This window comes from Pteropus vampyrus, unplaced genomic scaffold, assembly GCF_000151845.1.
Source record: "Pteropus vampyrus isolate Shadow unplaced genomic scaffold, Pvam_2.0 Scaffold126, whole genome shotgun sequence".
In the NCBI taxonomy this organism is placed as follows: domain Eukaryota; kingdom Metazoa; phylum Chordata; class Mammalia; order Chiroptera; family Pteropodidae; genus Pteropus; species Pteropus vampyrus.
This window is the reverse complement of record NW_011888907.1, coordinates 4,971,487-4,985,483: the sequence shown is the minus strand read 5'-3', so window position 1 is coordinate 4,985,483 and position 13,997 is coordinate 4,971,487. Positions and strand designations below refer to the sequence as shown.

At 45.9% G+C, this 13,997-nt stretch overlaps 1 protein-coding gene across 1 annotated transcript; it reads left to right on the top strand.

The window, feature by feature from the left end:
* The first annotated feature begins 2,126 nt into the window (after positions 1 to 2,126).
* Positions 2,127 to 13,789, top strand: TPM4 (tropomyosin 4). The gene is made up of 7 exons (XM_023534520.1): positions 2,127 to 2,282; positions 4,535 to 4,652; positions 5,218 to 5,288; positions 6,205 to 6,280; positions 8,029 to 8,091; positions 8,174 to 8,243; positions 12,479 to 13,789. The coding sequence occupies exons 2-7, from the start codon at positions 4,539 to 4,541 to the stop codon at positions 12,559 to 12,561; spliced, it is 477 nt and encodes a 158-aa protein (XP_023390288.1). The 5' UTR covers positions 2,127 to 2,282; positions 4,535 to 4,538; the 3' UTR covers positions 12,562 to 13,789.
* The last annotated feature ends 208 nt before the right edge of the window (positions 13,790 to 13,997 follow it).

Below are 13,997 nucleotides of genomic sequence, written 5' to 3'. Positions count from 1 at the left end.
TGATGTTTTTGGAAAGTTGCAGACTTCTTAAAAAGTTCGCTTTTCAAAGCGTGCTTTTCTTACTTGGTCAGGAGGGGGAAAGCCTGAAGAAGGTTCCTGGGCAAAGGAATGAAGCCCAGAGGGGGCGGAAAAAAAACCTCTCAGTCTCTTGTAGAGAGAGCCAATAGCCAGCATGTGGCAGACTTCTGGGGTTGCCTCCAACAGCTGGTTTCATTTAGATTTTTGTGTGATTAACCGACATCTTCCTGTTCCTTTGCCACATGTATCTAGCAAGCCTCTTTTACCTTATAAGGGAAATCCTTTGTAGAGTGTAGAAGCTTTGATTACAGGAAGGGGTGGAGCCCAGAATGACTAGCAGTGACTAGCAGTTTTTCAAAAATACATATATATGTATATGTCCACATAGAGGAATGCATCTCAGAGCTCTTTCGCTTCCTGATAGTTGAAAATGTTCCCAAAGTGTGGTTGTCAGGATTCAGAATCCCCCACATAAGGAGCCACTCGCTTAAAAAAGAAAAAAAAAGAAAAAAAAATCTCCTAAATCAAGCATCTCTGTCTGATCTTAAAAATCATTTCCTTGACTGCTAACGTGTATGGAATTTCTTGTTGGGGTGACGAAATGTTCAGGACTTAGTGGTGTTGGTTGCACAATTTTGTGAATGTACTTAAAAAACATTGGGGGGAAAATTCAGACCCTGCTCCAGTTGCTGAAGGAGTTAAGATTCATGCCATTGAAAAAGACTAATGGGCACCCACTCATTGGAAGGAGTGGGTGACATGTCTTAAGAGTTCATCAGTGGTTTTTAATGGATCCTCCAAACTGGTATTTCAGAGGAGGCCGCCATCAGGCACACCTATGGGAGCTTCCCGTCCATCTGCTGCTAACACTCTGGAGCCGAGAAACATTGCCTGCTTGTCTCTGTTTTGGGGCAGCTCTGGCCTCATTATAATGCTCTCTCTTTCTCTTTTTTTTTTTTTCTTGCTGTATAAGATAGCGGGACAGGGAGTGGTTTCCCACTCACTTTTACAGCCTGCCCCAATTCGGAGATTCTTTATTTTGATACGAAGAAGCCAGTGTGGCTTTTTGGGGGCCTTCACTTCTCCCCTTGATTGAGCCCTGTTTCACCCACTCTCAGTATCCCTTCCTGAGTGTTGGTGGTCTCGAAGCCCCCACAGGACTCAGCATGCAGGTTCAGCAAGGGAAGAGCCCTGGGCTGGGGTACCGGGGGCCATTCCTTACCAACTGTGGCACGAAACAGAATTGCTTCACCTAGCTCGGCCTCTTGGTTTTCCCATCTGTAAATTGGGTGAGATACGTGAGGATTAAATAAGGCAAAGTCATAGCTGTAAGAGCTGCCTTTTAGTAGGACTTCCCACTTGCCAGGTGCAATGCCTCACCCTTCGATAGGGAGGCTCAGAGCGGCGAAGCAGCCAGCGGGACACCACGTGGTTACAAACTGGCAAAGCACGCCAGCACTTGATGATCCTGGAGTTCTCGCTTTTATGCACATCCCACCACATTATGTTCCTTGTGGGGGGAAACACCTTGAAAAGCCAGTAGCACTGTTCAGACATCTCCTCCATGCCTATAACCAAGATTTCTTTCTTACATCTTCCTGTCCCATCATCTCTTGGCCAGACCTAATTTAGTATGGTGTCCTATCTGGGCTGCCTCCTCCCCCACAATGTATGACCAGAATTTTTTTTTCCCAGAATTTAACTGAAGGCTCCATATTGCATTTATTTTGCCATTGAGGTCACCAGGAACAGACCTTATTATATGGCAGGGTGAGCCAGGTCACTGGTGGCCTTGTTCTCTAGGAATCCCATGCATGGAGAGGTCAGCACTACCTCTCACAGCATAGGGTTTACTTGTCTCTTGTCCATACTGACTTGACTTCCCACCCTATATTGGGCCACACACCTTCATTGGTGAGTGGCAGGTGCGTGCTGACATTTTCTGGAAAGATCATACAGAAAATTCACATTCTCCAGACAAGAATGTGAATTTCTTAACCACTTGTATTCCTGGGTGGGCTCTGGCAGGAGGATCGTGTTAGCTGAGGGGAGGGTGCCATGTGAGTGGGAAGCTCCCGCTGCTGGCTGGCCTGTTACTTCCTAACCTGGCCGTACTTCTGACCTCCCCAGGCTGAAGGGGATGTGGCAGCTCTCAATAGACGCATCCAGCTCGTGGAGGAGGAGTTGGACAGGGCTCAAGAACGACTAGCCACAGCCCTGCAGAAGCTGGAGGAAGCAGAAAAGGCTGCTGATGAAAGCGAGAGGTAAGGAAGCTTTGAATCCCGTGGCCTTGGTGTCGGCTTCTGGGAAATGGGATGAGAATGAGTGAGATCACATGACATGCTCACACGTATGTGCATACAGTGTGTGCCAAAAACGCCTTATAAACCATCACACTGTGTAGGTGTTTTGTCATGGTGGTGACAGAAAAAAAACTCCCAGACAGAGGAAGGCAGGAAAAATAGACATATATCACTGCAAGTGTGACTGTCACTGGTGATCAGTTTGCAGAGCCTGAAATCCACTGAGTCTCATCCATGTTTTCAAGACATTAATTTCTGGGGTGATATGAGATGGGACAGATGAAAACCTAGAACGGGCCATCTGCATAGATGATTGCTAGTGCTGTCAGGCAGGCTTTGGGCCACTGGACGGTGGCGACAGTATGTCAGGGACACATGCAAACTGGCACCATTGATGAACTTGCAACTGACAGTGCTCCTCACTTCCAGAGCACGGACGCTGCGTTTGGGTCTCCGGCAAGGTGCTCTGTCCTCCAGAGCGTGACATTTCTCTGGCACAATTCTCTCAGACTGTGATTCACAGAAGCAGCCATCGCTGTGTGGTGTAAATGGGTTCTCTCTGTGGCAGTAGTGTGACCCGGGCCGGTGATCATTGTGTGTCTGCCACACGATCCCACCAGAATTCTCACTTGACCGATGCACCATGGTTTCCAGGATGAACCCCTCCAAAGGATTCATTTCTGATTGTGCTGTTGTGACCATAAACTGGAGATTTAAAAGCAACTGGGGAATCTTGGAGATTGACAGATTTCTTCCCATGCATGGAATAGCCAATGCCGCGGGCGCTGACCCCAGGGCAGGGTCCGTTTCAGCCATTTGGTAGAGGGAGAGGGGACAGCCATAGGGAAGTGTGAAGGATCTCGTCACAAGGTACTCGTGGCTGGGCTTGGGGCCTGGCTTAGCTGCTGCCTGTGTGCCCTGTCACACTAGCCTGGCCAGATGTCTCACTTCCAGGATGTCCCCAGGACAAACTCTGAAAGTCTAGGAAGGCCTCTCACCTGTATAATGTCACCAGAAGACTTTGGTGAGACGGTTGTTGGAGGCTGATGTTTTTTGGTTAAAAGAATTTTCTACTCAGAAGCTGGAGAATCTAGATTCAAGTCCTTCCACTGCCATATACTATGTGGCCTCGGGCAGGTCACTTTGATCTCCAGGGCCGCAGAGAGTTTTCTAAGCTTGCTCACCTGCTGATCTAGTGGCCTCGTCCAGGTGTGCAGCGTTGTGACAGTCAGCTGAGAATGAAAGTGACAGCCCGAATGGAAGTATTTATTAGACGACAGAAGAATGCGGCCCTCTGCTCCAGGCGGACACACCACACATGGATATATTATCCCGGGTTAGCCTCTTTGGAGGGGCTGATCTTACCTGGTCCACGCCAAGCAGCGCAGGTCAGAGTGAGCTCATTTCATGGTCAGCCAGCTGAGTTGTGGGAGACTTCGGCTGCCCCAGGACATATCTTCTTCAGGCTCTCCTCATCCCTCACCTTTTCAGTACCTGCCTCTTACCTAGGCTTTCCACTGCAATCCATCCATTGTTTTGATTTCTACTCACTCCTTCCAGTGGTTGGTTCCCTGCAACCTCAGCGTAAAACCCTTAGCATGACGTTCAAGTGCCCAGCCTGCCATCCGGCCACCCTGACCTCCTGCCGTGTGTGTCATTCCTCTGGGATTTCTTATACAGCTCCCTCACTGAAGAATAACTTTCCCCTCCTCGTTCACTTGTGGACTCTCTTCTAGAAAGTCTTCCGTGACACATGCATACCCCTTTACCCACTACAGCAGACTTCATCTGTCTCGTAGACAAGCCGGCCCGAACTTCTAAGCACACTGTAGTAACAGTCGAAGTACGAGTACATCCCGTTACGAGTTAGAAGCGGTGTAGACTGGGCACACGGACTCTGGACGCAGACCACCAGTTCTGAGTCCCAGTTCTGCCATTTACTATCTCTGTAACCTTGAGCAAGTCACTTAGTCTTTGTGAAATGGGGACAATGTACCTAGTACTTCCTGGGGCGGTCATGAAGTTTGAGGCACTGAGAGCAGTGCCCAGCGTTAAGTAGAATGAAATGCATGCGAGCAGCTCAACAGTTTCCTCTCTGGAGTCTGCTTCTTGGCAGATGTCCGAACAGTATTTGGGTGAGCCGGGGCGCGGAGGTGTGTGATGAGGCAGTACTGTGTGCGTGGTGGCGGTAACGACCAGGTTGCCCCTTGCAGAGGAATGAAGGTGATAGAAAACCGGGCCATGAAAGATGAGGAGAAGATGGAGATCCAAGAGTTGCAGCTCAAAGAGGCCAAGCACATTGCAGAGGAGGCCGACCGCAAATACGAGGAGGTGAGTGGGGCTGGCAGATGGCGGCAGCAGCAGGAAGTGGGGAGGAAATGGATGCATGATAGGGAGACCCTGGGGCCGCCCAAAGGAAGCTCTCAGTTAGGTCAGCTGTCCATCTGCATCCACATCTGTTTTTCCAGGGACGCCACTTGGCTAGAACTGTATCTTCCACAATGCCAAAAGATCCTGGTGAATTCTGTGACGCTTGTCTGACTTGGGGAAATCAGTCGACCAGATAGATGGCTTTTTGCCCCGTAGCTGGGTGTTTAGCACAGTTTGGCTAAAGTGGAGGATCATGGTCCCCAGCTGTGAGTCTTCAGACGGTGAAAGCTCAGTTCCCTTTCTGCCCGCCTCCCTGGTCTCAGCTCTTCTCTCCCCTCCTATCTGCCTCACTCGTGGAGTCCAAGGGACAGAATTTAGATATTCTCTAGGACAGAGTTGAAGAAGCAGCAGAAGGCCCCATGCTGGCACATAGTCTGTGCTCAGCCTGGCCGTGTGCATGGGGAGGGCATCCTACTAGACGTGGCTGTTGGGGGTCAGTCTCTGATGATCCTTTCTGTCCCTACAGGTAGCTCGTAAGTTGGTCATCCTGGAGGGTGAGCTGGAGAGGGCGGAGGAGCGTGCTGAGGTGTCTGAAGTGTGAGTGGCACAGCAAGACCGAGTGGGGCCCAGCTCAGGTCTTGGGGGGAGTTGGTTGACACCAACCAGGGCCTCTGGTCAAGTAGTAGATGGGCATCTGGGACACAGTGCTCGGTCTCTCCTCCTTGCCTCTGTGGCTGATAAAGAGATGGCGACTTACTGTCCATGGGTTGACTCTTCCCACAAAAGTATTGGGAAGTAGGAGTGAGACAGCTGATAGCAGAGAAGCCTCATTCTCCCAGAGAAGGTATCTTAGGAAGCTGTGCCTTCTTAACAGAAAGCTGACCTATGAAAGGCAGGCTGCCTCTCACCCATACCCCTCAGTGTTTAAATGCTTTGCTCCTGATGTCATCATTTGGCCATGACACATTCCTGGGCGGAGGGGTTGGGGCAGTGAGAAGTTTGACCAGAATCCTACAAGCTCCAACACAACAAAAATCCGCTTCCCTGGGCCCTCCAGTTCCGAGAAGCATCCCTCATCCTGCATCCCGCATCCATGAGTGGGATCTAGTTTCACAAATCCGTTCAGAACCTGCTTCCGGCAGTGTCTGGAGTAAACTCTGATTGCGGTCTCCCAGCCTCCTGCTCTCCGTTTCATTCCTACACCTTCCGGAGTCGGCCTCATCAATCATAGATTCCACAAGTCCCTGTTGCCTCAGCCTTGGCAGGAGGCCAGGAGCACTCCACAGACCTTCCAAATATCCTTGGCCTGCCTGCCGCGCCTTCTCTTGGCACGATAGGGTTATGATATTATGATAAGTACTCAGGCTCCGGCCCAGAAAAGGCCATTAACATTTTTCCCACATTCCTCGTGGGGGCCCCAGACAGTATGGTTTCTTCCTTTGGAAAATTGCTTTTCGGGGAATTGCCTGCTGTAAGGGAGGAAAAGACACAAAAATCCTTTGTCGTTGTGCAGAAAATGTGGCGACCTGGAAGAAGAACTCAAGAATGTCACTAACAACCTGAAGTCACTGGAGGCTGCCTCTGAAAAGGTTGGTGGTTGACTTGAACTGGAGGGTGATTGGCTGCACATTCTATTTTTTCTCCCCCGGGGACTCGGGAGCAGGCCTGGGTATCAGGGCTTAGACCTGTACTTGCTGATGGTAGCTTTGGGGTGCCCAGCAGCTGGGGTTTTCCTCTCACAGAAAGGGGCATTCGGTTTCCCTCTTCCTTGGGGTCTTAGCATCACTTTTATCTCCATTTCTCATGAGGCTGAAGGAGGAGTGTGAGACTGGTGCCCGGTCAGGCTCCCTGGGGAGATCTGAGCATAATCCTAGAAATACAGACCCTGATCCTCACTTGAATTCCCTGATTCCTCCAGAAATAACCTTCTTGACGATTGAGCACCAGATATCAGAGGTGGAATTTGGGGATTCTTAGGTTGAAACGGTACCCAGAGCAGTCGCTACAGGATAGAATCACCTGGGAGCAACGGGCAGTCTTCACGGCGCCGCTTGCCCCGCCGGATTTCCCGTCTTCGTCTCATCCTCACTCCCCCTCCTCCCGCTGCCCTCTAGTTGCGTTGAACTTCGGCTTCACGCCCATTCCGTGTTCTCTCGTCACCTCCAGTTCTTCGAACTTGCTGTCCACTCAGCCTGGAGTGGCCTTTCCTTTTCTCTTTGCTTGCTAACCAACTATTCATCCTTTAGGCTTCTGCTTAAACGGCACTTCTGAAAAGCTTTCCCCGATTGCTCATCTAGGTTAGGTGTTTCTCGGCTGCATCGCCCCACCTGTATCTTTCCCAATCATGATGGTTGATCACATTTATCGTAATCACTCAGTTGGATACCTGTCTTGCTGGATTGTGAACTTTAAAGACAGGGTCCATATCTGACTTGTTTAGAGCTGTGTCATTAGTCCTAGCCTTGTGCCTGGCGTAGATCTGATACTAGGATATTTGATGAATAAATACGGTCCAGGTGTGCATACCAAATGCTGCTCGAGGCCACAGAGATAGAAGTTACAGTGACAATATGGCCTTTGCTCCTGCGAGAGCTGAGTCGAGTGGAAGAGACTGACAAGATAACAGGGTGTTTTGGAACTTCCCCAGAGGGACCTTGGAAGGTTGGGAAAGGTGTCATAAGGTGACCTTTCAAAAGGCTGTAGAGCATGATGATGGCCAAGAGCTCAAATTTCAGACTCAGGTTCTAGTCTAGGCTTGGTCACTTGATAGCCATGTGACCTTGAACAAATGACTTGACTCTTTACTCAAGTATAAAATGGGATTAGGGCTATCCGGCAACATAGCAAGCAGTTGTGAAGTGTTAGCTGATATTAATTTGAGTTAAGCCTTGAAATACATGATTTCTTACAGTAGTAATGGGGAAGGGAACATTCCATCCTGGGGGCGGTCCCATCACGGACAAGGGCTGGGAGACGAGAGAGCACACCGAATCTGTTGAGGAAGCGGCCAGCGCCATAGGGAAGTTGGCAGAAAATGGGGTCGGAAACAGATGTGAACGGCTTTGAGTAGCATGTGTTTTCATCCAGTCATCAGCCCCACCTTCATCACACTTACATCTCAAGCTGTCAGCTCAGGCCTTCGAATCAGTACCATCCAAAAGAGATCATCCAAAGGGTCTCTGAGTTTTACACACATTTCTTATGCCTGGAAAGGTGCCTGCCTCTACTGGACTTCTTGGGCATGTTCATATTTTTCTCCAAGGAGCAGGGAACTGGTGTTCTTTTACGCTTTTAAAAAAAAATGTTTTTTAAAGCGGTGTTTTGGTTTCTCCCACAGTATTCTGAAAAGGAGGATAAATATGAAGAAGAAATTAAACTTCTGTCTGACAAACTGAAAGAGGTGAGTAATCATACCCAGCTGGTCAGGTTTCTCCTGGGCCGGTCTTGGAAGCAATCGTAGTGACTCCTGTCTTTTTCTTTAGGCTGAGACCCGTGCTGAATTTGCAGAGCGAACGGTGGCAAAACTGGAAAAGTCAATTGATGACCTGGAAGGTATGAAATTATCATCTGATTATGTTTGCTCTGCCTCCCCCTACCTGACACATCCACAGAGTCGGGGGAAGTCTGTGCCGGGGCGGAGTTGGGCTTTGTTTGCCTTAGGATAGTAAAGTGCAGCACGATGTCACATCTGGAGGTCTGGAGCACTGGAATTGGACAGTGCAAATCAAATTCAGACTTGGGTTGCCATTTTTTGAGACGTAAAATATTTTTGGTTAATTAGCTCCACATGTGAGTACAGAGACCCAAATATGGCCAATTTAAAAAAAGAACAAGTCTTTAGATAGAATTTCCTTCCATTTCCTCATTTCTGAGGGATGCCTTGCATTTTTTAAATGCCTTGCATTTTTACAGAAGCTCTTTCCCAGAGCGCTCAGAGTTTATCACCGTATGAGAAAACGGAAATATAGAGAATGTAGAGACTAAATAAAGACTCTAGTCTGCAAGTCTGCTGCCCACAGATTCCAGAATTTCTTGTAGAGTTCCAACTTTTAAAAAAATTTTGTCCTGTGTTCTTCATGAAATAATTCGGGGATTCAGATCTTAGGGTCCAGACAGAATCTCCCAAGCTGCCTGTTCCACCTAAAAAGAGTGTCCCATGTTTGGTTTGGGAAGTGGGGTTTCCATAGAAGGGGAATGCACCTGTTCCAAAGTATGACCTTTGAACCAGGTGACATCATTAAAAGTCAGAAACACCCCGGGGCGGGAACCCTCGAGAAGCTCTGCATTTCTGGTCACCACTCTTAAAGGTTCATTATGGCTAATCCCCTGCAGGACCTCTAACCGCTTAGAAATCACTCTGTCAATCTTTTGTTTTCTCATTTGTTTTTCATAGGATACAACTTCCTCTTAGTTCATGCTTTGTTTTCTCACTTTTTTTTTCTTCCTTTCATTGCTCATCTGTGGCACACCATTCCGACCCTCGTGTCCTGTTCCCTGTACCTCTTCTTCCGAACTCTCTCCCCGGGGACCTCCGTCCTCTAGACGAGCTGTACGCTCAGAAGCTCAAGTACAAGGCTATCAGCGAGGAGCTGGACCATGCTCTGAACGACATGACCTCTCTCTGAGAAACAGTGGGAGTGTCACCCTCTGTCTTAGCAATACTGAAGTCTGCCTTCTCATTGTGGTGCCTATTTCCGTGGGCTTCTAGAAGCTCTCATTTCCTCCCTCCTGGTTTGACCCTCCAAGCCACCTTCCGCTGTGTCTGTGACTGAAATAAAGACGGGCGGTCCTCATCTTCATGCCCTCTCATTTTCATTTTCTCCACTTGCCGCTTTTGAGCCGTAGTGGCTGTGATGCCCTTGACCGTGGCTGCAACAGAAAGTGGTGGTTCGGATGAAGAGCTCATTTCAGAAAGAAAATTATGCCCACATGATTCTTTGATGCTGTGAAAACACAAACCAATTTGGCACGAGCTCTCAGATGCTGGGTTAGCTAACCATCTGCATGCCAGTAGCAGTTTTTCCTTATATAGAAATTGTTTTGAGTGCAGCCTCGCCCACCCTCTTAAGCAGCTTCATGGGGTCGGCAGAGCTTGCAAAAACCAGCAGGCTTGTGTCTAAAAAGAGGCTACCCTTGAATGGGGCTTGCTCTACGGATTCAAATAGTGGCAGTGGCATTTTGGTCTCTTTATTCCTCCTCTTCACATTCATTTCTCTGTGTTATATTCTGAGACTGCCTAGGGTTCATTGTTATTGGAACATCTATCCAGCTCCCAGTCCTGGGAGGAAATTCACCCATGAGCTCACCTCTATACTTTGCCCTTAAGAAACTACCCTACAGGGAATTAAAGAGTATCCCATTAGCAGGGAAAGGGAGTGGAAGCTGCTGGAATGCCAAAGAAAGGTAGCAAGGTGATCCTTTCCTGAGTTCCAGAGTTGCCTGAGATGCTAACACCTGCCCCCTCATACGTAAATTAACTAGAACCAGGAGCCTTGGTTTGGTTGGAAAAAAACTTATAAGTTAACCTGTGGGTGCTAAAAGGTCATGGTTATAGTGACCGAAAGCTTATAGATTTTTCCAAAAGAGTCCAAATTTCAAATAGTCTATCTAGTTCTCCCCTGCACCCCACCACCACTACCTCAGATTGTCCCCGAAACACTAACGTGTTGATGGCTGAGCCACATCTGGCATGGAACTCTCCAAGTAGTGTCATCAATTTTGGGTCCCTATAGCTTTTTATTTCTTATCTTGTAATTTTTGATTCAAGCGGAAACCTGTATCTCGATTCTTCTTTATATTCATTGCTCCAAAATACATCTCCCCTAAATGACCTACACCCTTCTACTCCCAGCCTCTCCCTGTTCTTAGCTGCCATCTACCGGGAACTTTTGCATACACCACTTCCTCACATACTGCCATACGTCAGTCCCTGGGAAGATTACAGACTGTGTGGGGGTGGGTGTTTTCTCTTTGCTCTGTCTGCATATTTCTTCTTGGGATTTTTCCAGACATTTGTAGCCTCCATTCTTTGAAAATAACTGCAGCCTGGCCTCCACAGTCACTCTGCCTAACTAAGCACCTAAGTGGAACTTCATTGACAATGTTGGTGGCCAATGATTCGGACTACTTACTACCTGTTGACAGTCTATGGGCCTGTCACAATTCTCAAGGGCAATAAACACTTTCCAGGAAAGTTATTCTATCTCAGACCTAATAAAGTAGGTCTGAAAGCTATGCTCTTTCATGCATAGCTCTAAATGGCATCTTACTTTTTTTTCTTTTTTTTTAATTTATTTCATCAATTCAATCACTTAATACCATACCCATAGTCTGGCTTAAATTTCAGTCATGTTGCATTTACCTGGAGTTTAACTACATTGCTATGGACACATAGACATAACAACACAATTGTGCCTGGGATTTCAATTATGCCAGGAATCCAGTGGCAAAGTGAAGTCAGGATTCATAGGCAGGATATCTGGGTTTAGATTCTACCTCTACATTAGCTGTGTGACCTCGAACAAGCTACTTTGCTTTTCTGCAAAATAAAGGTAGTATCTCCATTATTGTGAGGATTAAATGAGGTAATGGAGGAAATTGCCTTGCAGTAATAGGCACTCGATTACCATGTGTCCTTCTAGACCAAATAGACGTGAGTCACTGTTTTCTCTCTGGTAGAATCCTCCCAGATCAGTGTGGCTTGATTTTTCTTTTTTAAGTGCCTTATCTAATGAAAGGTTCAGTAGTTGAAAGGCAGCTAGCTATCTTGCACAGTCATATTTTTTTCTCTCTGAAAATTTCCAAGCTGATCCTATCACATTTTATGAGACATTTTGCTTCCCTCCAGTATTTTAATGAGTCTTGGCCTAGTCCCTTATTGGCTATCACTCATGGTAAACCAGTTCTCCCTCATGCTCTTTCATGCATAGCTCTAAATGGCATCTTACTTTTTTTTTTTTTTTAATTTATTTCATCAACTCAATCACTTAATACCATACCCGTAGTCTGGCTTAGATTTCAGTCATGTTGCATTTACCTGGAGTTTAACTACATTGCTCTGGACACATAGACATAATAACACAATTATGCCTGGGATTTCAACAGCCATTCCCAGAAGCACCAAAAGAAAGATGGGTTACAGGGTTATATTTTCCTCCCAAAAGCTCAAGGACTAATTAACTGGCACTAAGGGGGAAATATATTAAGTCACCCATATCTAGGACTAAAATCTTTTGTTAGTGTAGCACTTCGTAAGTTCTAAAGCATTTTTCATTTCTTTCTCAATAAAACCCCCGTACCACGCATTGGTGGTGTTATCCCTGTTTGACAGATAGGGGTTGAAACTGAGACCTAGGAAGGTTAAATGGCTTACTTCAGTGGCACAGCTGGAGCTCAAATCCAGGTGTTCTGACTCTAGGATTGCCAGATTTAGCAGATTAAAATACAGGATGTCCAGTTAAATTTGAATTTCAGATAGGCACTGAATAATTTTTTTTTCGGCATAAGTATATCTCATGCAGCATTTGGGATATATTTATACGAAAAAATGTACTTGTTTATCTGAAACTCAAATTTAACTGAACACCCAGTATTTTATCCTGCAATCCCTATCTGACTCCCAAATTCGGTATTCGATCTCTATTATTTCATAGTTCTCTATAATAATTAAAATGCAAAGTACTTTCTGCTATGACTTGTTCTGGCAGTGTGGAGTTTAGAAAATCTTTTTTCCCTTTAACAAAGATGCTTATTAATTTATTTTTTTTCCTACTCTTAAACCTCACCAGAAAAACTTGCCCAGGCCAAAGAAGAGAACGTGGGCTTACATCAGACACTGGATCAGACACTAAATGAACTTAACTGTATATAACCAAAACAGAAGAGTCGTGTTCCAACAGACGTTCCAGACCTCTGTGTCTTTCTCTTCTCTTGTAAGAAGTTTCTTTTGTTACTGTATCTGCGCTTTGCTGGAAATGTCAAGCAAATTATGAATATGTGACCAAATATTTTGTATCAGAGAAGCTTTGAGTACCAGTTAAATTTAATTCCTTCCTTTCTTTTCAAATGGCACCAGCTTTTTCAGCTCTATTTTTATCCTTAAATTGCATTTATTCCTAAGGTAGGCAGGGTGTCGACTATTGAACATAGTATCTTAAGACTGAGGGCATTTGGTTTCTGTGCAGTTAGACAACCACACACTTTCAAAACACAGACTCCAATATCTAGTCACTGGTCAATTTAAAAGGTTCAAGAATAGAACCTCTGGGCCACTGTTAGATACACTATGGGAGGCCATCACATTAAAATAGGTGAGGGTTTTCCATCCAGAGCAAGGTGGGGTGCTATTGTAGGAAACCATAAACCACAGATAGGTCAATCTAATCATTCTGGCTCTTTTCCACATTCTACCATTCAGAACAAACATCCTCCGAGTGGTCAGCATGAGAATGCTTGGGAAATAGTCATAATATTTGCTCTGATATGAGGCCATCCACTCAGCAGGAACAAATATGGTAGATTTTAGTCTTGTTCAGGGAAGCCACAGTGAAGACTGCTCGCCATCAATAATTTGAGCAAGAATGCTTTTCTATTAATAAATATTGGGCAGAAGGGGCCTCTCTGGCAGCAGAGATAAAGTAACTGGCCTAACTTCATTTCTTCTGGACTTCAGGGAATGATAAATTGAAGATTTACATATCTAGGACTTTAATTCCTTCTTCAGGACCAAGTTAATAAAAGACCAGGAAACTCCTGATTAAACTGGATATGGAGTATTTTTGTAGACAAACAGCTGCACATTTTGGCTTTGTTATATTCTTATTTCTCAGTTAACATCTCAGAGCTGAAACATTCCATATTCCCCAGCAGTGTGGGGGGCCAACTCAAGTTTACAATTCTGACTGAAAATCACCCTGCTTCTAGCTTTATCCTCCTCTGTCCCTCACTCCTATTTATTATGCATCACACTACCTAGGAGATACACTAGCAAATCGTGCAATTGAATAAAACCCACTTTCATTTAGATTCTTGCGACTGTATCATATGTAATAGTTTCACTTTTTCTACATTTTGGTCAAATAAATTTTTACATAAACTAACATTTGTGTGAATTACAGAATGCGTGGAAACATATAAGGCATTTTGGGTCAATGAATGTGAATGGGGTAGAGAAATAACAGCCACAAACTTAGTAAATTTTATTTATTAGCTTTATACCATGACTTCATGATATAAGGATTATGATCTCTTTCTTACAGGGTGAGAACACTTTGCCTCAGTAACTAAAGCTCTTGTCCTTTGTTATCT

Coding starts and splice junctions, on each gene's coding strand:
- TPM4 (XM_023534520.1), top strand. CDS start 4,539: ATGAAGGTGATAGAAAACCGGGCCATGAAAGATGAGGAGAAGATGGAG. Junction 8,092..8,173: donor TGTCTGACAAACTGAAAGAG/GTGAGTAATCAT, acceptor CTTTTTCTTTAG/GCTGAGACCCGTGCTGAATT. Junction 8,244..12,478: donor GTCAATTGATGACCTGGAAG/GTATGAAATTAT, acceptor AAACCTCACCAG/AAAAACTTGCCCAGGCCAAA.